This window comes from Cydia fagiglandana, chromosome 18 (genome assembly GCF_963556715.1).
Source record: "Cydia fagiglandana chromosome 18, ilCydFagi1.1, whole genome shotgun sequence".
NCBI classification, from domain to species: Eukaryota; Metazoa; Arthropoda; class Insecta; order Lepidoptera; family Tortricidae; genus Cydia; species Cydia fagiglandana.
This window is the reverse complement of record NC_085949.1, coordinates 14,637,125-14,663,992: the sequence shown is the minus strand read 5'-3', so window position 1 is coordinate 14,663,992 and position 26,868 is coordinate 14,637,125. Positions and strand designations below refer to the sequence as shown.

Below are 26,868 nucleotides of genomic sequence, written 5' to 3'. Positions count from 1 at the left end.
AGGTAATGGAAATAGCAAAGAATATATAGTAATAGACCCAATAAGTAAAGTAAGTAAGTAAAGTAAGGTAAGTGTCCCCAATCCGCATTGGGCTAGCGTGGGGACTACAGCCCAAGCCCTCTCGCGCTCGAGAGGAGGCCTGTGCCCAGCAGTGGGACGTATATAGGCTGAGATGATGATGATGATGATATAGTAATAGAATAGCATAAACTTAATAGAGTAGTCATAAAGTAAACTCACTCCGAAACAATACCGCCTGCAGCCAGTTGATGGCTGAAACGCAAGCCGGGGAGAAATATTTCCCGAAAGACTTTTATCTTCGTAATCCGATACAGCACACTGGGTAGATGAAGGACCGTTTTACAAAGTAAAGGAAAATCCGATATCGGCAAAAAGCGGGAGAGATGTACCGTTAGACGCCCATCATGTCTGTATCATCATTCATCTTTAAAGATGAGCCCTTATTACTCGCAGAATTTATTCAGTAACATGCGTCATAATTCCGATACGCTGTCAGAAATCTTTTCCAACAGACTACAGAGAACAGGGTGATATATTTTTACCCCATCAACAAAGTACAGGAACAAAGTACGGTATGTGCCTGAAATTTTGAACAACTTAGAACCTCATTGACACTTAACTGTTTTCATCCGTTTAATCCTTCGCCGTCTCCATTTAGATCTGATTGTCTACACTTTTCTGTATTGTGCATTAAAACTTTAAAAAACAAGGTTCATTTGGTATGGTGCATGTTTCCTACACTATGTCCTTGGTCCCAAAAGCTATTGTTATCATAATGTCTGCCGATTACGACAAATCGTCTCCGACGAGGGACCAATTAGGTAGTCGTTTGGCAGTTAAAGGTATTCCTTATCTCAATATTTTCTTTCGCCAGACACATTTAACTTTTTATGCCTCGCAGAGGGCGGAACAAGGTCACCGGAGCTCATGATTGTCAGGCAGCAGCTTGTAGTGTTACGTAACCTTCCCAGGGTTCGATGTTACGAGACCTGTAAATTTCCGTTAAATTTGTTGAGACGACGACATTGCGTGCGCCAGTCTCGCTGAGATAAGCCACCCCAACGGCAGAAATGCGTGAAAAGGTCTGGTGCTACATAAAAAGAGCTTTATATAGTTTCTATATAAGGCTTATAAAACTTCAGCGAGATAATAGGAAACATGCCAAAAACGATTAGATGTTCGTTACCTGATTTTTCTTGAGGATTGTAGCAACTTTGTTACAGGTATTCCAATATTTTGTATTAAGCCTCAACCTCAATATTTGATAAATGTCAGATCATTTATTAAACGTGTCATTCAAAACAGGCGAATTGAATAGATTACAATTGGGACGTATATTTGTTTTCTCACCTCCCGTTTTCATTAGCCGATATTGATTTTCAATTACTGGCCGTCGAAGGGACGCACAGTGTTCCGTCTAGAACAAGCTAGGTGGACAAAATTCAGTATCAAATTTCCGCTAATGGGTAATTAGATTAGATAAATAACATTCTTAAACCCCCAAACCCATGAATAGATCATGCCTAACTTTCTAATTTTATGAGTTATAGGGCGCCGAAGTCAGCTAACGAGGAAAGTGCAATCGCACAATTAAATCAGTTGCAATTCTGTGATGCGTTCAACAACATCTCTTTCAAGTAAAACATTATATTGTGGAAAGTTGTAGTAATAGATCTTATAGCTGAAGGTAAGCACTTTATATTTTTCATTTAAACATATTCATATCTCTCGTAATAGTGCAATATATGTAGCATTAAAAATGTACTTTAAAAATGTTGAATTTTTTCTTAGTTTTCGAACTTTGATAGACTGGCAATCACTTGACAACACTTGACAACAGTCTAGATTTTACATATAATGTACTACCATTATCCTTCTTTATGATGGTGTATATTTCATTTTTCACAAATTTTCACATTTTTTTTTTTCTTTTTTTTTTGCAGAACACGTTTTCTCTATTTCAAGGAAGGGATTTTTGAAGAATGGACAAATAACGGGAAAAAAGACGGAAATTCCCACCTTTATCAGTTTATATTGGTAAAATATGAGTTACGAGATTTCACGAAAGAGTCTGAGAGACGGTTGAAAAATATTTAAACCAGTTATTCATCAAAACTGAATACCAAGTGGAATAGTGCGTTAAGATTAAAGAAGCAATTTGTGGAAAAGTTTAAAAGGGGTCTGGATGGCCAAAATATAGAATTACGAGTGTGCATAACTAGATTAAGTACATCAACGTCGTCTGAAAATGTTAATCCTGCAGGAAGACCCAAATTAAACTTCAAAACGTCCTCTTTCAAAACGAAAAAACGCTGAATTAAAGATCTGGTACAATTACGTAGTGTTTTAACTGCTGCTTAAATCCCGATTGATTCGTCATCGGCAGGAAATAGAACACGGCAAAAATGTTAAAAAATATTAGAGAAAATCCACATAAGCCAACGTAGTCTTGTTCTTACGACAACAGTAGGAACTTCAATGAATTCTAGGCAGCTAAGTGTTAATGAGGCATTAGCATATTATATTGAGTCAAAATCGAAATGTACAAACTTACAAGCAGACTAAAAAGTGGTCAATGAATGCTGATCATCATAAATATCCATCATATCATTATTTGCCCAATGCAATAGGTACATGCGTGTTATATCCTTCAGAAGAACTTCAAAAAACTTACGCAAAACAAGGAAAACAATTATTATTCTGATATAATACATGAGTTAGAACAGATTATTAGGTTATTAATCATTAACAGATTTAAAATAATTTATTATTAATAATAAGTTAAGTTTTAATTAATTTTTTATATATTTTTTTATTTTTTTGTATATTTTTAAGTAAATAATTTAAAAAATAATGTATCTAATGAACTGTAAAATTTTGTTTATTATTGGGTTAAACAATTATTTGTAAAAAATATATAATTAATTTAAATATATATTTTATTTTAATTATTTTACTTTTTTTCATGGTATTTTAGAAAATTTAATAAATTATATTTAATTGAATAATATTAACCATAATACTACCCAAAAACATAAAAAAATAATTTTGTCCACCTAGCTTGTTCTAGACGAAACACTGTGGGACGATTTACTGCCGCCGCGTATGTTCCGTGCATCCGTAAGATTAATCATCTTTTATATGAGGTAATAAATTGTATATAGGCTAAATTAACAACGTTTATAGATAAAACCAAAGTGTATTGATATAGCATAACTTGAACTTCTCCTAACTAAAGAAGATTGGACACAGACGATTCAGTATTATATAATATTTATGCATATTTGAATATGCAATATGCAGCGACGGATTGAAATATTCCGCCTCTCTCTCTCAAATATGTGTATTGACAGCCCTTTTCCTTGTGCGCAGAATTGTGAACGTATGTGTTTTATCTTTGTCGTTACCTACTTGGCAACATGGCAACATTGGCAACCCACATCTACCTGTAATTTTGCCTTTTTCCGGCTACGCAATTTATCTTGTCTGGCCATGTTATACGTGCCTTCTGGAATTTCCTCCCGAGGGATTTGTTGACCTGAAATCACTGAAACGATCGAAACATGCCCGGGGTTGCTGTAACAAGGTTAGTTGCTCAAGTGGTAGTTATGTCGATTCTGGCGTATGACATATATGTTTAGGCCGTCGGCAACAAATTTACTGGTTGATCAATATCCTCAAGGTTCAGCAACAATACTTCATCATGTAACTTCAGCAGCAAGTTTTCGTGTTACACAGCCATCGCTATTTATAATGGGTTAAGATAATTATTTAGGCGCCCAATAACAATGTCTAAACTTAATGACGTTCAAACAACCCCAGTAGGCTTTGGCATTTGTTATCCGATCGACAAATAATAGCTTCGGGAAACGTAAGCGACCACATAGAAAGCTAATAAACCCATATTTTATGAGGAACTTTTGTGACCGTTAAAAGGTATAGGCACTACTACTGTCCGATTATCCCCAAACACTAGAACTATCGATTTAATCCGAAATCTTTCAATAGGTTTTATATTTTTCATTTTCCGGAGTGTCATAGGTACCTGGTACATGATATTCTACTATCGGTCCTCTTTATATCATCCCTTTGGTTCAGTTTAAAGGCATTCGATACAAAACTTATTAAATTAAAACCTTTCTCTCAAACTGCGTAGTAGCACTCCATCTTTCGATGATCCTTTCACGCTGTTACGTGATGGAGGGTGTGACGTTAAAAGATGTTGCTGACAGCGCGGATTTAGAGACTAAATACTGTATAGTAATTAACCACGAAGAGTATGAGAGAAGAAATAAACTCGTTATACGTTATATTCGTAGGCTACGGCAACCGCCTATCATCAAGCAGGAAGTACATATATTCATTTGAAACCGACGATTAAGGAAAAGCGTATAATGTTTCTTCACGGTGCAGATGAGAACTTCTCCGTATCCTTAACACAATTGCATTTCCAATTCATACGACTGTTATTTGTTAAGGAATTTTCTTCGCAGAAAATCTTACCCGTTTTCTTCAGAGCCCTAGAAGGCCCCGGGTAAGCCATTTAGATACGTATATGTATCTCGTTGAGGGTTTATTTTTGTTTGTATAAGAGCCTATATGCCGGGCCTATTTCATTATAATGGTCCCTACAAATCTTTCCCGAAGGTCGTGGCAATAGTGCTACGTCTGAGAGTCGTATTTCCCAAGGATGTTTATTGGGTCCTGATGACTATTTTATACCCAAAATACTGTCATAGTGCCCTTTTTCTTGAATATTAAAACTGAGGAGTCACAGTTCAGTCTTTGAGATAAAAATTGGCTCGGAACTTTATTTAGTTTCAGTTTATCTCTTAGTAAAATTACATGTCTTGACGTCTTTCAGCAGCATATAGGATTTTATAGGTAAGGTATTATTTAGATTCGTCGTGGTCAAAAGTAATGAGTGACATCCTCTAATGTTATGAACACTTTGTTTATTAGCTGTTTGTCAGGATATTTGTCACACTCCATGCAAACATGGCTGAACGAGTTGGATGAAATTTTGCACACACGTAGATTATCTAATTTATACTTGCTTTAATAATACTTCTTATTCTGACATTGTATCCCCTAAGAACTACGTACTTATTAGTTAATTTACTTATTCCGTTTTACACCATGATCGGTGATAAAGTTTTACGCGGCCAATATAAAGCTATTAGATTAGGTACCTATTAATCAGTCATTTATTTAACTTTTTATTGTAGAATAAATGATTGTCTGTAATTTTCCTACAAACGCACATTACTCCAGTGAACTTTTCAAAGGGCAGTGTCAGCTCCAATGAGTACTTATTTCATTTCATCGCGCTCCGCTGGGAATTGTCATGACACTAATTTGACAAGATAATGGCTAAGGATTCTATTATACCGTTGTCTTTCAATTAGATCACTCGGGTTCATGTTGGCTTTCGCATGTCGTATCTAATTACAGTATAAATCCGGGATCTTCAAAATTAGGGCCTTACTTTTGGCCCACAGCAAGAATCTGAAAGAAACAGTTCAGTACAGGTCAGCCCGCAAAAAGAAAACGAGATTTTGAGTAATCTTTCGTTCAAAAAGTTCGGAAACCCCTAACCCCTAATATTTTTTATACCACGTCGGCGGCAAACAAGCATATGGCCCACATGATGGTAGGCGGTCTGCGTAGCATATGAACGTCTGTAACTTCAGGGGTGTTACATCATGTACATGCCTACAATATTATATCTGGATTTGCTCGGCATCAAACTTTGTTGCATTGTGTCAAACGCTGAATTATGTTTGTTTTTCCAAAAATAATTTTAGTTGCATTTGTTGGGGATTTGTTGTCTTTCTGGGGTCAAATATTTGCAGGTACAATTAAATCTGCCCAGCTACTGCACTTAAAGAACAAAAGACGTTAGTAATATCCTCATTAACTGCGTTACACAACCCGCGACGGTCGCCACCCACGACCAGCGTTATTAGGACACGCTCTCATTCCACACATCCTGGGGAAGCGTGGTCACTTGCGTCAGCCGAGGACCTCGGGTTTATGACTAAAGAAACTTGACAGAGTGACGGCGTCTTGCTGTAAGATTATTGCGGAGCGCAGAAGCTGTGTGTTTGTGTGGGTTTTCTTTTTTTGACAACAGAGGGGCTAACATTCTGGCAAATACTAAGGCCCAGTTGCACCAACCTTAACGAACAGCAGTGAAGTATGAAATTTCCCATCCAAAAAAAATTAGCGAACGCTTTAATGGTGACAAACAGTTTGGTGCCTCCGACCCTAAGTCACGTAAGGCATCTTCTGTTTCTTTCATACAGTACATATTTGAAAGAAGTGGGTAGAGCCCCTCTTAAATTCTAATTTTATAAGCTAACGCTTCCGTCACACAGACTTACGAAGAAGATGAGCACGCACTCGCGTAGACGAAAGATGTGGATCGGCAGGATGGCGGTAATGTGTGTATTATTCGAAATTGCTTATTTATTTTATAATGTTTCATGATATTTGTATGCATGTTCTTAATTTTTCACCGATTACCATGTAAGCAACAAATTAAATGCATGGATTTTATCTTTTATAAAACCTTGCTGCTTAGTAATAGTAGTCTTTTGTTTTTTGAATCCGCCTAAGTCACTATTTAGGTATTTAGACCCCCTTACTGGGTCAGCCAGAAAAAACGCATGCAAACGCTCGATAGTAGTATTGTTATTTTACAGCAGGATTTGAAGCTGTTGCTCGTATCATGTTGATTTACTCGCATGCCTCAGTCTAGTCCGCGCAGACGATCTGTCAGACGCTCGCTACCGAGATATATGGTCTGATACTTTGTCACCTTCGTACTGCGATAAAGGGTTTGCAGCGATAAATCCAATGCAATTTGTCCAAGACAAGTGACCTTCTCTGGATAAGTATTGGTTTATTTATGTGCTAGATCTGTACAGGAGACTCCTCATCAATTTCTATGACGGCAACCTTAACCTTTTTTATAGATTTATGCCAGTGACGACCTCAAGACATAACTCATACGAAATATATGTTCGATTTTCGTATATTATTTTATGTTGAAATATTGGGCTAAGGCCTCTAACAATTCTTTGTAATCAACGTTATGGCTATTCTATTGTTTTGTTTGAACTGCGAGGTATTATTGTTTTTTTCTCGTTTTGCAATGCCGTGATCCGGTACGAAGAATAGCATTGTATCCCCTTAATGACCAATTGTGTAAAATAATTTCCAAAACGTCAAATATTTTCCAGGGAGGATAGGGAAAAGGGGAAATGGGGAATAAGTTTGTATAGAGAAGCGGTCGTCCATTTTAGTTTTTGTCTTAATGACTCCGCTAAAAACGAATGCTCTTCCACCATCCTTGCAAACGTATCCACATAATTTCCTAAAAGGGCTCCATTCCCCGCGCCCATTTCACTCATGCCTTCACGTATCCTAATTTGAGGAATTTCACACGCCGCCGGAGTCCGAAATTGACGAGCGGATTAACTGTTGTTGTGTCATGTCCGTCATTACGACGGAAATTCGAATATTTAGGGCGGTTAATTGGTTCGGAAAATTAGGGAAGCTTTTAACCAACTCATGTAATGTCCCTCGGATCAGGTGCGCTTATGCAACAGACGCGTCTGAAAGTTTAAAAAAGTCATGTATAAATGTGGCAGCGAATCGATTAAAGTCAAGCTACAGGCGTTCGCAACTCCAGAAGTATCGCGCACTATATAGTTAACTTAGAAAAGTAGGTATATTTCTTTGAGAGGTTTTTTTTTTGTCCCGACTTATTCATTTTCATTCATACGTCATAAGTTTTTTACTTGACGTCAGAAACACAAGACTTATACCAACTAAGAAGTTAGCAGTCGTCTTTGTTAGCCGGAGGTACTTTCAAAGTTGGGTTCTGGGTTGCTCCAAAAATGAGCAAGTCGTTATTCTGTACCCAACCTTCTTGAAAGTATTTATTTAATTACGCGAAAAACAAGGAAACCTTTCAACAGAAACTGTGCAAAGTGCCTTTAGAAGCGCGCAAGTATATGTGGATACAGAATTCCTTTGTACATCCACTATTTCCACTAACGACTGAAAAATGAGGAGGTTATTCAGCGAGCGCCATTCATTAAATCCATGTATAATGTGGATCCACAATGTTGGGATGGGCGAGGACGTACCATTCATCCATTGCCAATGTGACTGACTAGTGACTATATTCATCAATTCGAATCATATCTGACCTTACGTTTGCAAATGGAGGGTTTTGTGGCCCGTTATATATAGTTACGTCGTTAGTGATGTTGATTGATTGCCTACAGCTGTAACAATTATCGACATTGTTGCCTTGGTACTTGTAGTGCGTGTGTCAACTTTATAAGTAACATATTTGCCTATGACTGGAAAAAATATGAAAAATAAGCTGGTTTAACTTATTCACAGTGTGAGTATGTCAAACGGTCTCAGAGAAAAACGCATTTAACATATTTGCAAGATCAAAGTGTTTTTTCAAGAGACCAACAATCTTAAAAAATATATTGAATAATTTTCTTTGACCTAGGCTCTCCGAAACATGTCGCGCGAGTGACTTAAAACAAGAGTCTAGAAACCGTAAAATTATTCAATGTTAGTATGTCTTACAGTTTAAACTCGGTTAAAAAATATACCTAAATATTCGCAGGGGACTCTTGGAAATAGAACGACAGTCTATAGAAACGATTCCCGTTGCATATAAACTCCTAAACGTCTCGGTTGCCGCGGATGCCGTGCTAACCTTGACGGCGATGAGCGGTTCTTCGAGCTCTGTCCTTTGACACAAATGCGGATGTGCTCAATTGGCCCGCCCGTTATCGAACCGCGCTAAACACGGCGCAAGGCTGCGCTAGGGTCTTCCGACCAGATAGTCCGGGGGTCTCTTTGCACCTATAATTGCTCAAGACACCCAACAATTAAAACTTAGAGGACTTCGACCAGTCACATCAATGTTTGTGGCTCTTTAGAGTTTCAAAATCTAGCGATTTCTACTGTGATTGGTTCTTCTCTTTAAAAGATTGCCGACACACAGCCCAGCGCTCTGTGCGCGGTGACATCCTCTCTCCAAGGTCATCCATTTTGGAGAAGTCATCCAGATCTAATTGTTCCCTAAGAAATTGGGTACCCCCTAGACGAGGCGCCCTAAGCACCGTCATATATGATGTACAAATCTCAAAGGCAATGGCTTGTCTCTAATAAACCAGGATAATCTAAGTCATGGTAGTAGCATTTATCGTTTGTGTTTCTTTGCAGTTCACAAAGTACAAAAATCAACACTGTTAACAGTCCGTCTGTGGACCTTATTACAAAAGGCATAAGGTCCACCGACGGACAGTTAACAGTGAGCCAATAGTACTTCTGTTTAAAGACTACTGTATATGTATAAATAAACTAGCCTAAAGGCTTTCTTTTTTTATTTTAATATTAAGCATTAATCCCGATTGCATCCTTCTGCTGGCAACAAAGCCTGTTTATGACAGCAGTAGTCAAGCAGAGTTGTAGTTTCATGGCCGATAGTAAATATAAATATATTATTGTGACTACTTTAAAAAAAACTCGTATCTTGTTCTCTCATCGTATCAAAAGAAAAATGTGGTAATTATGTATGGGATGCATACAGAGTTACTGCATTTTAACTTTGGGTAGTAGTGCGAGATACAAGATTTATTCGCAATCACAAATTCTAAATAACTGTTGGCGGTTTACAAACATAGAGAAGGGTCTCCGACACCGAGCTTTTAGACCTAAGAGCTAGTCTCCACTTCTTAGTGGCCCTTTCAATTTGAATTAGATTTTTTCTAAAGGTCAACCTGATAAAACCTGGCATAGAGTATTGATTAATAAGGTCTGTTTAAGCTAACTCTGCACCAAATTCAATAGAACAAAGTGAAGCAGTATCATTATAAACATAATATTTTCATAAAAATTTGACATTGCTACACTTATCTTATCCTATCGTTTTCAGGGGCCCTTGTGGATACACCTCGACCCATAGGGATCTTTTGTGCAAGTACCCACTAGGAAAGATCCGTCTACTCAAGAGGTTTTTCCCACCACCTCAATGAGTCGGATGATGGAGCTCATGGCTAGCGATTTAAAATCCTTTGGTTCCAGATATCCTGGTCCAAAGTTTTTCATTCTTTGCCTGGCGAGGGTGTGACATTCACACATTAGGTGTTTTAATGTCCTCTTCGCCACACATACGACAATCGGTGATGTCAAAGTGTCCCATGTTTGTATATGACATTGCTAATAATCAGAGTTACCTTTATCCGGCTCTATAAGAGTATTGATTGATGGTCAATTTTTATAAATATACTTCATTGTGTCTAAATTAAACAACTTGCAAAGGAAATAAAAATTGTAGAGTCGGTTCACAATATTATTATGTAATTAATCCAGAGCATGATGTATATAAAGCCCCATCTCCATATTGCTTGGCAAACCATTGAACATTGGCTAATGCGGCTGCCGTAATGTTCGATGGTTTGCCACACAATATGGAGACGAGGCTTTAAAATAACAAAATGCTTATTTTCCTAAATATAATACACAAAATTTATGGCTTATTTGTGAAAATTTTCAATTAAATATTTTGGCTTGTCCACCAAGTAATATAGGGTGTAATATGCATAAGGCATTTTTCATAAAATCTGATAAGAAATGGTAGGTTATCAACAGAATTTGATTTTTCTTATTTATGTAGGAGGTAAAATAGTACATCTACACAAGGAGAGTTCATTATAATAAAACTTAATTTAATTTCTACATTCAATGTATAAAATGTTTGTTGCCTATGATTAAAGTTTTTTGAGGAGCCAGTCAGTAGACTGAACTTAAAGAGTAAAAGAGATATATTTACGAGTAACTTATTATTCGAATAAGTTTATTTAAAATACCGGCCGTCCATATTATAATGCCTACTTTATGAATTAAAATCACCAATAATGTCATTGAATTCGATAAAAAAATGTATCATACAGATGTATTGTTTAATGGTCTATCTGTTTAACGTCGGATAATTCAATCTTTGTGTGATAATAATCAAATAATTCAATTCCAACTGGACACCTACCAGGGCGTGGTCTTTTCTATTAAGATACATTATAAAAGAGCTATAAAAGTCCTAGAAAAAAAGTTATCATACAAAACACATCACATAGCGTAAAATGCATCAAAATTCGAGATAATTATGGTAAGAAAATAAGGAAAAAAGGAAGAAATATTCAGTACTCACGTCAAGAGACTCCTTCGACGCCATCTTTCACAAACAATTTGACGTTTGAATCAAAATCGATAACAAAGCACAGTGCGTTTTGATTTCATTTTGCTCTAACAATTTAAATATTATGAAAACTTGTTAAAATAGTCTTTAATCTATATGCGACAGTAATTTCTGCTCAATATTATTTAAATATTTACAGTTTAATTAACAAGCGTACTAGTATCGTAAATAACTATTCTATAATTATTTGTTAACCGAACTTCCCCTTAAATTACTAAGGTCGGGCATTCACGGTAGAGTTGCACCGGATATTCAGTTACTACCCGGTATCCGGCCTATCGGGCCATTATATTAATATCCGGCTGGATACCGGATAGTGACCTACTATCCAGCCGGATACCGGATAGTAACGTTGCTTGATTTCGGAGTAAACAAAATTAGAATAAGAAACAGTCACGGCTATGATCGTACTCGTTTATTATTTTAAAACAATTTAAACATTCCACTTACTTGCACGAGCATTCATTTCAAACCTAGAAATGAGTCCGCGCGAACGTTCACTACAAAACAGGTCAAAACCTCCATAATGCGCACCTGAAAAACCAAAATGTACAATAGGTATAGTTCCGCCGGCCGAATATTCGGCGACCGGATACCGGATATTCGGCCGATGATCAAGCCGAATATCCGGTATCTGGTATCCGGCCAAACAACTATCCGTTGCATCTCTAATTCACGGACACCGTCTGTGGTAACAGCACGGTGGTATTATGGCATTCATGTTTGCATGTTGGATGGAAGGCCTTAAGTTAATAAAAGTAATATATGTCAAAACAATTTTGTCTCTGGGAAACTTCAAACTGACAGTGTTGTGTCGAGTGGGCGATAGATTATTTGGCTCGATTCTTTCTTTATTTTTATTGCAATGAAATAAGAATATCATTTAAGGTGTAAATCTAAAGTATCGTTAATACTAAACCTTTAAAATGTAAATGTGTCTTTGCAATTAAGTGTGCAGATCAAGTAATCGTCAAAGAGTAAGTTTTCGTATTGTTAATTAATTTTTAAGTTACTCGTCCAGCCGCTTGTTATCAGTTGTAATAACAAACTGTAATTGAATGATTTACGTTCATGTCGTTCTTGCAAAAATCCGTTTCTTTATAAGTCTTATAAAGCCACCACGGTCGTGTAAAATCAATATTATTTAAGACGGTCGCGCTATTGTTTATGTGTTATTGGTTTGAAAAGCGTAAATAATTTCGTGCCGGCGTGTCTCTTAGTCATTGGGAGTGTAAACAATGCATACAAAAATGTACCAGCTTCTAGTAGAATGTAGTGGAATATAATTTATAGTGTAAATATTTGTTATGAGATATGCGTGAAAATGTGGTAGTTTATTTGTTGCTTTTTCATTGTTAATATGTTCAGTGTAGAGTATGACACGTTTCTATATTATTTCAATTATGTGAAATAAGAAATCCAGTAGGTCAAGGACATATTGATTACATTGGAAGGTCATTTTTTCAATAAAGTATGTTATCTCACTTATTTTTACCTAGATTTTTTTTCCTTAGTAAAATGATCTACCTACATCAAAATGTAGGTACCTAGGTTAGTCATAATGCCGTAATTTTACTTGTAAATATCTGGTTACAGTAATAGTAATGTAATATTAATATACATTACTATTACTGTACTAATATACTTATTAGTAAAGTACTGATAAATCCGCTACTCGATGCTAGATATCGACTACGAAAATAATAGTCTTTTTGGTACTAAAACTGAAGGATGAAGTGAGCTCTCTATGTATTTTTTCTCTATGATATAAGGCAATTTAGAAAAGTACTCCAAAATACACCGAATCATACAATTTATATGTTTTTAGGTGTACAGTACAGTAAATAGTTCATGATGAGTGTCAGGCGGCTGTCAACTGTGTTCTGGGCGACATGCATCATGGCGTTCATCTTCATCCTGTACGTGGTGACGGACCTGAGCTTCAAGCTGCCGAGCATCAAGCCGGCTATGCAGGAACTAGATGATGTAAGTTTGCCATGCAAAGTTTGACGGGCAAAGTTGAAGGCCTCAGGACCTCAGGGCCCTCCCACTCCTACTCTCAAATGGCTCCTTAAGCCAGTTGAGGGTAGATGTAAACATATGATCAAATATTGTAGGTTGAAGTCAGGTTGTGCAGTGACTGATCCAGGCGATTTTGTATTTGGTTGGTTAACCAATGGTAATAAATGTTATAACTACCCGAAAATGTACAAATTGTTTGTTTACTTTTATTTAAATACCTAAAGATACAACCCTATGGAGGAACCTGGTCTTCAACAGAATGATATGATGTCACGATCCTCAGTATTGAGGGACCGACTGAAGAAGAAGAAGTTTGCCATCTTAACCAAAAGTTAGTGTCTAACCAAAGTTGCGGTTTTGGCATAAAAATCATGATTTGGCCGATGTTTCCGTTTCGGTCAAAAACTGCCGAATGTTTAAGTGTCTGGTCAAAGTTTCGACAATGAGGTACATATATATAATGGTAGTTGAAAACAGTGGTTTTCCCCAGGGAAAACTAGTGAGTTTTCCCCAGTATTCATTGATACCTACCGTAAGTCATGGCTAAAAACTACAGGGAAAAACTATCTCTATATTTCATTTGCAACAATTCTGAAACTCAAATATTTTATAATGACCTTTTCTACAAAAACCTCTTGTTGTTGTTGTTGTTAAACTCTACTACTTCTAATTTCAGAGCAAATGGTCCATGTTTGAATCAAAACTCCGGCACATAGAGGATGAATTAAACCAACACCACGCGGTAGTCGGTGAAATCAGATCAGCCATCGATCAAATCGGGGACCATCCGGAGCTCCCCAAGCGGGTTGATCCGCAGGAGAATGTTCTGCAAATACCGAAGCATAAGGAAGTGCAAGTGCCGAAACATTCTGTAAAGGATAGAGAGATGAAGGAATTTAAGGCAGTGGTCGCTGAGCCGCCTAAGATGAGGCCGAAGTTGAATGAGTCTGGCTGTCCCATGCAGAAGCATGTCACGCCAAAAACGGATGTACAGGTATGATCATATAGTTAGTTATTTAATGCTTCTGGGCATTTTTTGCAAATTGACCATTTTGCGCGCTACCCTAACCACCCCAGCCCCGTCGGCAAAGGCTTCCTCCAACTCCTTGCAGTATTTCCTCTCTCTAGCCTCCCTGGTCCAGAGTAGTCCCGCTGTGAGTATAATTTCGTCTTCCTATCGTGATGAAGGCCTTACGATCTTGACCCAGCTGTAAGGTGACGCGTAATATATAACAGAAAATTATATAATTTAGACTTTTATCAGTTGGCACCACTTAACGTCCTTTTGCGTGCACGACCGCAGATAAGATAATAACTTAAATTTGAATCGAATTTTGACAACCCTAATAGCCGGAAGGGATCGCATGATTCGTCCTTGAATCGCTGTCAAACTTCGGTTTTGTAGGAAGTGTCCTTTCTGTACGCTAGCACAATAAATAATAGTACTAATAGGTACAGAAGACTCACTCTCTAACAAAACGCGTCTGTTACGGTCAGGACAGATATGGCCGCTAGGTGGCGACAGCGCCACGCGCGACTTATGGCTAGCCACCAAAATTGGTGTGGAACGGATGTACTTTTATCTACCTGTAGCAAAGCGACAAAATCGCGGAGTGAGCCACGCCTGGCGGTAGTACTATTATTTATTCTGTGCTTTTGCACTTGTTTCAGATGTTATCAATGTACGATAGAATAATATTCGACAACGAGGATGGTGGTGTCTGGAAGCAGGGCTGGAAGATCGAATATGATGATAAGCAATGGAGCCAGAAAAATAAGCTTAAAGTGTTCATCGTGCCGCACTCACATAATGATCCAGGTATGCTTATAGTATAGTAACTAACTACTAGTCTCTTTCTAATTAATACAGTTCAATCACAGACAATGGACCTTAGAGCAATTATTTCATGAAACATATGCTGCCAAAAATACAGGAGAGCGGGGGACGAGGTGAGCGAGTCCCGTGCAGTGATTGGTCCGTTCAAAGACACTTGGGCGTCACACAAAGACACTTGATCGAAAATGGAGTAACCGTATATTTGTGGCAGAGGGGGTAGCGCTACTATGCTCACTCTGGAGGATGTCTTGCCTGTGAGTTCAATAGCTACAGGTAGTCTACCTTATGCGCTAGTAGTGTGTATGAGAGGTGGCTATTTTAAGAAATTTTCTGAGGAGAAGGATTTAATCGCCATAACCTGTACTTACATTTCTTTTTTCTGATATTGTCACGAAATTTTACGGATAACTTTGTAAAACAGTCTTACTTTATTAAGTAAATGAGTTCAGTACTTCTTTTGAATTTGATACTACAATCTCATCTCAAAAGAAAAGAAACTTTAGTGGTAACTATTTGAAAAACACTCAACAAGAACTAAGACAAAGTGATAAATATCGAGTCTGAGCTAAGAGGTTACATGCAAATAACATTAATTCTGAAGGTAGTTGATTAATAATTAATTAATTACATAACTGATGCTCGATAAAACTTTACAGGATCCATTTTTAAACAAGCAGATACGTCTGCGAGCGATAGGTATTCCAAATGTTATATTAAGGGAAATAATGGAAAATGTAAGCTTCCGAGCCTTGAGCCTGCAATCTTCGCAATCTGTGCGTCTGCTCTAACCATCTTTACACTCACAACATTCGGCACACACAACAACATTCATTAATTCATTACAAGGTTCCGGGGCAAACTGCCGAATCCGACACAAGAACAGCCGGTGCAACGGAGCCACGCCGTTTTGTCGACTATAGTTCGTTTTTTTTAGCATTAGAAATAAGGTAAACAATCTAGATGTGTCTTTTAATTGAAAAACACATTTTAAAAATAAATTAGGGCAAATATGTAACAATTATGAATCTAATACGATCATTTATATTCTTCTGCTTTCATAAGTAATAGTTTTTGATTTTTAAACAGCATTTTTCAATTAAAAGACGTGTCAAGATCGCTTACCTTCTTGCAAGTTCTTTCTAATGCTAAAAAAAACGAACTATAAATAGTGTTTAGTTTTAAGTTTAAAAAATACATTATGTATGTTAGTCTGTAAGGTATTTGTAATATGGGCCTTGTTGCCTGAATTAAATTTCTAAATAAATAAATAAATTGACTTTACAGGATGGTTGAAAACCTTCGAGAATTATTACAAGACGCAGACGCGAGCGATATTCACCAACATGGTGGAAAAGATGGCGGCCGGGGTCGGCCGGAAGTTCATCTGGGCGGAGACAAGCTTTCTTGCTCTGTGGTGGGACAACGACGCCTCGGATAAGGAGAAGGATATATTTAAAGGGTGAGATATATTGTGGATATTCCGCAAACTAAGTAGTTTCAAAAGATGAGTTTATGAGTTATAAAAAGTCTTCCCTTCTTATTTTATTTAAAAGCCTGGCAACCCTTATTTGTGACAGGATTGTCGCAATGCTCTCTATACACTTTTTTTTTTTTTTTATTATGAATGGGCTTACTTATGGCCACAGACTAGCCGAGGCGTAGACGTGGCCTACGATGGAGCGAGCTCGCCCAGAAGGTGCCTGTTCACTCTTGATTTGAAGGTTGCCGGGTTATAAGAACACGGAAATATAGACGCCGGCAAGGAATTCCATTCCTTGGCAGTGCGCATAAGGAAAGTAGAAGAAAAGCGCTTCGTGCGAATTGGTGGAATATCTACCAAGTAAGGATGGAAACCGGCCGTGCGTCTAAAAGTCCGATGGTAGAATGGGGACGGTGGAATAAGCTCGTGTAGCTCTTGGGCACACTCCCCGAAGTGCAACCTGTAGAATACCGACAGGCTGGCGACTTTCCGCCGATGGGCCAAAGACTGAAGCTTAGCCGTTAGCTTCTTGTCGCCAATCATCCTCCTGGCTCTGCGCTCCACTGAGTCCAAAGCGGCGAGTTGGTATTTAGCTGAGCCATCCCACAGGTGGCTGCAATACTCCATACACGACCGGACTTGAGCTTTGTAAAGTGTTAGAAGCTGTCCAGGTGTGAAGTATCGCTTCACCTTATTTAGGACGCCCAGCTTTCTGGCCGCAGTTTGTGCTTTAGACTCAATGAAGCTGCCGAAGCTGAGGACTGAACTCAGCTCCATGCCGAGGAGTTCCAGGCTGTCGGCAATAGGTACAGATGCACCCCGGAAAGAAGGAGTCAGGTCGAATGGACTCCGTTTTGCGGAAAATAGACACGTCTGCGTTTTGGAGGCATTGAACGTGACCAGATTGTCATCACCCCACTGGGAAACGAGACTAAGGGTCAAGTTCATTCGCTCAACCATGGCCTCTCTCTGTGAACGTATATCCTCCCTGCTGTCCCCTGCACCAGCCAAATATCTCTCAACAACCGTACTGTCATCTGCATAACCTACAATGCTGGGTTGCAGCATGTCGTTAATGTGGAGCAGGAAAAGGGTTGCGGAGAGAACAGACCCCTGAGGAACACCGGCGTCAATGGCCATGAGGTCTGAAGAGCAGCCATCAATAACTACTCTGATCGACCGTTCACTCAAGAAATCAGATAGCCAGCTACAAAAGTCAGCAGGGATGCCGTATGCAGGAAGCTTGCTAAGGAGACTTGCGTGCCAAACCCTGTCAAAGGCCTTCGAGATGTCCAGTGAAACAGCAAGCGCTTCACCGTTCCTCTCGATGGCCTCGCTGCAGCAGTGCGTGACATACGCTAAAAGATCCCCAGTAGACCGACCTCGGCGAAAGCCATATTGACGGTCACTGAGCAGATCATTTGCTTCGAGGTATGCCAGCAGCTTGCCGTTAAGTACCCTTTCCATGACTTTACAGAGCATGGAGGTAATGGCGATTGGTCGGTAATTGCAGGGATCAGCACGACTACCCTTCTTGGGTACTGGCTGCACGTTTGCAAGCCTCCAGGATTTCGGCACCGTTCTTGTTTGGAGAGAGAGGCGGTACAGGCGTGTCAGTACAGAAGACAACTCAGGCGCACACTGCTTTAGTACACGTGCAGGTATACCGTCTGGTCCACTGGCCTTATTCACGTCAAGATTCTGCAGAGCTCGGCGTACCTCTTTTTGATGAATAGCAATTCTCTGCATAGAGGAACTGCATTGAGGTAGCGTAGGTGGAAGTTTTGAGCCTGCGTCTAGACGTGAATTGCTCGCAAACAGAGAAGCTAGTAAAGAAACAAGTTTGCTTTCTCTGTCGCGGAGTGGGCCAGTGTCCCATCAGGTTTCTGCAGAGGTGGCAATGTGGGTCGGCAGAAGTTGGATTCGACCGCTTTCGACAGGGACCAGAACCGCTTGCTACCAGGAGGGTAGGAGGCGAGTTTGGCCCCTATTCGACTGACGTGGTCGAATCGAGCCTTTCGAAGCACCCGTTTGCAGGACTTGGCAGCTGAGTTAAAGGCTTTTTTCCTCGCGCGAACCCTCTGTGCGCCAGCTTTGGTATCGCGGGCTAATACCCAAGCCTGGTATGCAGACTGCTTAAGGGCCTCGGGCCTGCATAAAATCGGTTTAAAATCACCTCTAACACGGCAACCACATAATAGTGACCGGAAAAAGAGAGCCAACCTAACCTAATTGATTCATGTTGTACAAGTTGTATACTTACATTTGGAACTTATTTCGTTCGTCAGACAAGTCGGTGAAATATGAACAAAAAATTTTTTTGCAAAAATTTATTAAAACTGGCCTTGACCATATATCTTTAGGTAGCCGTATTTATTTATGTTCAGGAACATATTTTCTTCCACATAATAGTTATTAATTTATGTAGTGTACAGCTTACGTTTGAAATCAAATTGTTTTCTTTAGTTTTGTATATTAATAACTGGAAAACAATAAAATTGTAATTGTTTATTATAATAATTATAGTTGGTTCAGAACTAAATTCTATATTTTCTCTTTCAGCCTCCTAAAATCCGGCCAAATCGAGATCGTGACCGGCGGCTGGGTGATGAACGACGAAGCCAACTCCCATTGGTTGTCCATCATCCAGCAGCTCACCACGGGCCACCAATGGTTGCTCGACAACCTTGGCTACACGCCCAGAAACGCGTGGTCCATAGACCCGTTCGGATATTCCAGTTCACAACCCTATTTGCTCAAGTTGGCTGGGTTCGAGAACTCTATTATACAGAGAGTGCATTATAGAGTGAAGAAGGAATTAGCGCTGAACAGGCAGTTGGAGTTTAAATGGAGGCAGTTGTGGGGTAAGAATTTAGTAGAATGTATTCTAATAGAGTTATTGACTTTAGAAATTGTGTTATGTCTATGTCCGTATCTTTAGGTATTTAAATAAAAGTAAATAATTTCTTCATGTTCGGGTAGTTTGAACATTTATTGGTTAACCAACCAAATACAAAAACGGCTGGATCAGTTACTGAACGACCTGACTTTAACCTACATTATTTGATCATGTAATGTTTTCATCTACCCTCAACTGGCTTAAGGAGCAATTTGAGAAGAGATTTTGTTTACTTTTATTTAAATACCTAAAGATAAAGAGTAAAAAACCGCTGGTGGCCTAGCGGTAAGAGCGTGCGACTTGCAATCTGGAGGTCGCGGGTTCAAACCCCGCCTCGTACCAATGAGTTTTTCGGAACTTATGTACGAAATATCATTTGATATTTACCAGTTGCTTTTCGGTGAAGGAAAACATCGTGAGGAAACCGGACTAATCCCAATAAGGCCTAGTTTACCCTCTGGGTTGGAAGGTCAGATGGCAGTCGCTTTCGTAAAACTAGTGCCTACGTCAAATCATGGGATTAGTTGTCGAGCGGACCCCGCTCCGGACCAGGCTCCCATGAGCCGTGGCAGAATGCCGGGATAATGCGAGGAAGACCTAAAGATACAGAGTATAAGTACTGCCCCCGAGATCTTAAAAGGAATCTAACTTTTTTTTTTGTTTTGGGCAGTTATTATAGTAACTCGTATTTTGCCGAAATCACTTTTCGATGAAGTGGAATTGCTTATGAAGACTGAACAATGATGGTATCTTAACCCTTTATAAGGCATAAGGGAGTCAGAAATTATGCAAAATTGAACCCTATCCCTTTGAAATAAAGTTCAAAATCAGGTGGGAAATATATTTTTCACCTCAGCAGATCGAACAAGGGTACTTTGCTTCTTAAAAACAGTGAGCAAAATGCGATTTTGCTGACTGAGTCATTTTGTCTCACGCAGTGAGCAAAATCGCATTTTGCTCACTTAGTGAGATAGTATGAGTGAGCAAAATCGCATTTTGCTCACAGAGTGAGACAAAATGTCATTCAAGTGACTTTTATAGTCAAATGTCATTTCAACATGCGGGGTCCTGGCGGGGTCTAATACAAGTTCGATATACTTGGGTTCTATTATCTCTGTCCCTCTAGGTATGTTCTCACTGCTTAGGGTGAAAAATTTTGTGTACTACACGAGATCAAAGTTATTTACTTCTCGTGCGCTTTTGAATCCCTTACTACGCTCAAGATTCTAAATTAGATTCACTCGCTACGCTCGTGAATCTATTATAGAATCTTTCGCTTGCACGGGACTCAAAATAAGCACTCGAAGAAATATCAAACTTTGATCTCTTGTTGTACAAATAACTATCCTCTACCTTATAAAGGCTTAAAATGGGGTTGGCCGGTCGAAGTATTTAGCAAATAGCAGCATAGCTTGCCATGTCAAACCCTTAAAAGTGTGTCTAATTCTTGCTTTATACTCTGGATGCCAGCGCTTTAAGCCAAATCTCATAGAGTCGCACCAAACAAAGTCTGCAGCAGATTTGATAGCCCGCGCAGTGTAAGTGTTATGTATACGTCATGATTCCATAGAAGTTTGGCGTTTAAAATGACACTTGCACTGCGTGGGCTATCAAAATCGCTGCAGACTTTTTACGGACTGACTATAGAACTCAACTGGAGAAAGGGGCAAGCTATGATGGCGCCATCTATGCAAACCTTTGACATTTTCCAGCCATTGCAGCAGCATTTTTTGTAGTAGCTTATTTTTATGGTTCCGTACCCAAAGGGTAAAACGGGACCCTATTACTAAGACTTCGCTGTCCGTCCGTCCGTCCGTCTGTCACCAGGCTGTATCTCACGAACCGTGATAGCTAGACAGTTGAAATTTTCACAGATGATGTATTTCTGTTGCCGCTATAACAACAAATACTAAAAACAGAATAAAATAAAGATTTAAGTGGGGCTCCCATACAACAAACGTCATTTTTGAAGTCGTCGAAAGTTAAGCAGCGTCGGGCGTGGTCAGTACTTGGATGGGTGACCGTTTTTTTTTTGCATTTTTTTCCGTTTTTTTTTGCATTATGGTACGGAACCCTTCATGCGCGAGTCCGACTCGCACTTGCCCGGTTTTTTTTGCATTATGGTACGGAACCCTTCGTGCGCGAGTCCGACTCGCACTTGCCCGGTTTTTTTTGTTAATGGTAATGTAACATGTAAAGAAACTTGATATAGTGAATAAACTTTTGTATTAATTTCAGATGGCGTTGGTAAGACTGATATGTTCACTCACATGATGCCATTCTACTCCTACGACGTTCCTCATTCGTGCGGACCTGATCCCAATGTAATTTATTTTTTTATTCGTATTGAACCCCAATCCGCGTCGGGCTAACATGGACTCTATAGCCCTAGCCCTCTCGCGCATGAGAAGGGGTGCATTACATTTGTTATAATTGCTTTTCATATATTATAGTTTGATATATCGTTATTTGGAATAACGTAATAAATGGCATACTACCGTAATACCTAATTAACGGTATACATAATGTTATTATTGATATAATGATCATAAGGTATATTTACACTTCCCCTAATATACATTGTCATAATGGTTAAATACCCTAAAGTGTATTATTTGTTATAACAAGTGACATCACATAATTATTTGTATGGCATAAGAGTTGCATGACATAAATGGGTTAGGTTAGGTTGGAACTGCGACTATTTATGTATAAACGAATAACTACCTAACAAAAGGAGGGTTAGGTTAGGTTAGAACTTTGACCCTCCGTAGAATAAAATACTCTAACAAAAAAGTGGTTTAGGTTAGGTTTGAACTGCGGCCCCCGCAGAACGAAAAACGTGAAAAGATTGGTTAGGTTAGGTTAGAACTGTGACCTCCCTAGGTTAAAATAGCTAGCAAAAGCAGTAGGCTTGCGTACTAGTTATAAAAAGTATGTAAAACTTTACGTTATCAGTATATGAAATATGACACAAAAGGTTATACAATATATGTATTTATACTTGATAAAATTGTATGAAGTATTACGTTATACAAAAATATAATATAACAAATGTTATTATAAAACATGTCTTTATAATATTTGAAAATTATATCACATTAGGCATTATATCATGACAATTTAGATGAAATCACAATATATTAAAGGAAACGTATGATAAAAATTACATTATAACATACAATAATATATCAAATGGCGTTATAACAAATGTATGATAGTTTTTTTATAATTATATTAAACATTACACACCCCATGAGAAGAGGCCTGTGCCCAGCAGTGGGACGTATATAAGCTGAAATATTATTTATTTTTATTTTATTGAACCGTAGAGTAGAGAGTAGCAGCACAATACGGCACGTTGTAATATTAAGCATTTTATATCCATAGTAGTTTTACTTGTGCCATACTGTGTATTTTATTTCATTCCTTTTATTTCTTATAAAATATATGTGTTAATCAGTTAATCTGTCATTCCATTTATTATTCCGTTATCTTTAAATTTACTATTAAAATTGTATGTTATTTTGTAGATTTGCTGCCAGTTCGATTTCAAACGTCTACCAGGAAATGGCGTCACTTGCCCGTGGGGTACGGCGCCTAGAAAAATTATACAAAAGAACGTCCATGAGAGGTATGCACATTATCAATATCTGGGAAACCAAGCTTTGCTCGGAAAACATATAAAAACTCAAAGATGCGCGTTTTCCGAGAGAAAAGACCTAGCTAGATCGATTTATCGCCTCCGAAAACCCCAAGAACAATTTTGTTTTTATTCAGTGAAGGAATATTAGAAATGGGATTTTAGCAAAATAAAAAGCATTTACATGGTGAATGGTGATTCGGCAGAATACTGTAAAAATAAAATATCTATACGCACCAATAAATTTTAAATCACATTTCCTTGTCCCAGGTCGCAACTGATCCTCGACCAGTGGCGGAAGAAGGCCCAGCTCTACCGCAGTAACGTAGTGTTGTTCCCACTGGGCGACGATTTCCGCTTCGACCGCTCCAACGAGTGGGACAACCAGTACCAGAACTACGAGATGATCATAGACTATATTAATAATAACGAGGCTTGGAACGCAGAGGTGAGTGCTGTAACTAGTGTTCACATGTGACCTAGGTCGCAACTGATCCTAGATCTAGAAGGCCCAGCTCTACCGCAGTAACGTAGTGTTGTTCCCACTGGGCGACGATTTCCGCTACGACCGCTCCAACGAGTGGGACAACCAGTACCAGAACTACGAGATGCTCATAGACTATATTAATAATAACGAGGCTTGGAACGCAGAGGTGAGTGCTGTAACAAGTGTTCACATGTGACCTAGGTCGCAACTGATCTTAGATCTAGAAGGCCCAGCTCTACCGCAGTAACGTAGTGTTGTTCCCACTGGGCGACGACTTCCGCTACGACCGCTCCAACGAGTGGGACAACCAGTACCAGAACTGCGAGATGCTCATAGACTATATTAATAATAACGAGGCTTGGAACGCAGAGGTGAGTGCTGTAGCTAGTGTAGCTTTTGACCTAGGTCGCAACTGAACCTAGACCAGTGGCGGAAGAAGGCCCAGCTCTACCGCAGCAACGTAGTGTTGTTCCCACTGGGCGACGATTTCCGCTACGACCGCTCCAACGAGTGGGACAACCAGTACCAGAACTACGAGATGCTCATAGACTATATTAATAATAACGAGGCTTGGAACGCAGAGGTGAGTGCTGTAACTAGTGTTCACATGTGACCTAGGTCGCAACTGACCTTAGATCAGAAGAAGAAGGCCCAGCTCTACCGCAGCAACGTAGTGTTGTTCCCACTGGGCGACGACTTCCGCTACGACCGCTCCAACGAGTGGGACAACCAGTACCAGAACTACGAGATGCTCATAGACTATATTAATAATAACGAGGCTTGGAGCGCAGAGGTGAGTGCTGTAACTACCCATATAACCATTCCAGTCGCAGAATCATCAAAGTGGTAACTAAATGTCAGATGTGTCGTAACAGAGTCCACACAATGTGTCTAGAATTGTTTCGAAACAAAGTGTCGTCGCCGTGTGTACACTTTTCCGTAACAAGGTGTCGACACATTTGTGTGCACTTTGCGTGCGGTTTGCGACTAAATCTGACAGCAAATTTGTGACAGCAAATGTCAATATAAAATACCTCTTGAAAACCAAGGTTTGTCAAACTACTATTAGTGTCTCGTGTGCTCGTAAGTAATTCTAGTAAGTCATCATGGGCGATGCGAATGATAAAAATCGACCAAAACCATATAAACATCCAACACCCGTCAACCTTTTACAGAAAAGTTTTTAAAGAAATCCAATACGCTACTAGGTCAGGCAACGAATGCTCAATAAAGTTATAGAGGGAAATGCTCGGAACACAATTTTTGACTCCTTAACTTGGTTTGGACAAGTTAGGAGGTGAACATATCGTCCGTCGTTCGTAATCGTAAAGTCCTCGGCCGTAGCCTTTGAGCGGGGGGGAGAGAGGGGGCTTTGAAGGTCCCATTTTCCGGTTTTTCGATTATAACTATCTCGGAAACTATGCATCGTAGCGACATGGCCACTTATACAAAATGAAAGTTAATTTAATTTGTTACAAGTTTATTTAGTCAATTTTTTCCATATATTGAATAGTTTTTGAGATATCCGCTCTTGAAACTTTATTTAGGGCTCTCAATTTTATCTTGATTTCTACATCAGTGAAGGTGCTAGGCCGTGTTCCACAAAATTTAAAAACAATTTTTTTAGGGTTCCGTACCACAAAAAGGAAAAAATGGAACCCTTATAGGATCACTCGTGCGTCTGTATGTCTGTCCGTCTGTCACAGCCTATTTTCTCGGAAACTACTGGACCAATTAAGTTGAAATTTGGTACATATATGTAAATTAGGGACCCAAAGACGGACATGTAACGTAAACAAATTGATTTTATACTCAAAAAATGACCATTGCCCCCCCCCCTTTATCTCCGAAACTACTAGGTCTTAAATTTTGAAAAAAATACACAAAATAGTCCTTTACCTATCACGATTATTAAGATGACAGGAAAACGTATTAGACATGTGCAGCCAAGCGCGAGGCGGACTTAATGTACGGAACCCTTAATACGCGAGTCCGGCTCGCACTTAGCCGGTATTTTTTAAACTCCTCTTGACGCTTAACCGCTGAACCGATTTCGTTGAAATTTGGTATAGAAATAGTTTGCGTCCCGGAACAGGACATAGGATAGATCTTATAACCAAAATCATCTTTTGAAGGTGTGAAAATTGGCGTGAAAATTTGTACGGAAAATCAATAACCGCTGAACCGATTTATATGAAATTTGGGATGGTCTACAATTCTACATCTTTGATTTAGTTGAAAATTATAAAAAACATGACTTCAAACCTAAACTTAAACAGTAAGTATTAACTTCAAGAATTCAATTCTGAATTCCCCCCTGCACCACATTTCACACCTTTAAAGGATGATTTTTGAGGTAACTTATTACTTATGTCCTGTCTCGGGACTCAAAATATATGTGTACCTTTAAATTAAAACTGTTCAGCAGTTTAAGCGTGAAGAGGAGTTTAAAAGAAAGTATTTTAATAAGTTTATATGTTTTTACTTCGGAATGGTGTCAATGTGATACCATAACTAAATTTGGTACTGTGAATTTATACGACAACGATACCAAACATGGCCTCGTAGCTTTACTGATGTAGAAGTCAAGATAAAATTGAGAGCCCTAAATTCTTATTACTTGGCCTAACTTGTGTAGAAGGAAAAGGAAAAATAAAAGTCATCGGCAGGAATATAAGACACAAATATAATTTTTAGAGTTACTATTTCAATCATCAAACATAAACATACCTTGATTATATTATTCTACTGAGATACGCATATATAAACAAAAACATTAAAAAAATTACAAGATCGAAATGTCACGGAGCTTTTGTGAGTTATATGTGAAAAATAAAAACTTTTATGACAAGAAAATCTGGACACAATTTAAGAATCATCCAATTGCGTCGAGGAATCATCAGTATTTTTGCTTGTTTCATTACCTCCTTGCTTCTTTTTTTGTCCTTTGTATTCTGTAGCAATTGGTTAGATCTGAAAATAAAGATAACTTGCGTCGTCACGGATGTCGATTTATAGGTTTTAGGGAGTGCAGAATTCTAAAATGATGACCATTTTATAATCCAAGATGGCGGCTACGCATTTTGTCATAAAAGTCGTCATGAATATCGTTTTATAGGTTTTAGGACGTGACAGGTCCAACAATTGTCTACATCACTGTAATTGACGTCACAGGCCTCCATG

At 38.8% G+C, this 26,868-nt stretch overlaps 1 protein-coding gene across 1 annotated transcript in view; it reads left to right on the top strand.

Moving 5' to 3' along the window:
- The first annotated feature begins 12,131 nt into the window (after positions 1 to 12,131).
- Positions 12,132 to 26,868, top strand: part of LOC134673212 (alpha-mannosidase 2) — a 46,209-nt gene continuing 31,472 nt past the window's right edge. The window contains exons 1-9 of the mRNA XM_063531161.1: positions 12,132 to 12,294; positions 13,146 to 13,303; positions 14,016 to 14,333; positions 15,011 to 15,158; positions 16,461 to 16,635; positions 19,219 to 19,520; positions 21,794 to 21,879; positions 23,089 to 23,189; positions 23,469 to 23,646. Coding sequence (XP_063387231.1) covers positions 13,169 to 13,303; positions 14,016 to 14,333; positions 15,011 to 15,158; positions 16,461 to 16,635; positions 19,219 to 19,520; positions 21,794 to 21,879; positions 23,089 to 23,189; positions 23,469 to 23,646 — 1,443 coding nt within the window. The 5' untranslated portion in view covers positions 12,132 to 12,294; positions 13,146 to 13,168. The remainder of the gene's footprint in view (positions 12,295 to 13,145; positions 13,304 to 14,015; positions 14,334 to 15,010; positions 15,159 to 16,460; positions 16,636 to 19,218; positions 19,521 to 21,793; positions 21,880 to 23,088; positions 23,190 to 23,468; positions 23,647 to 26,868) is intronic.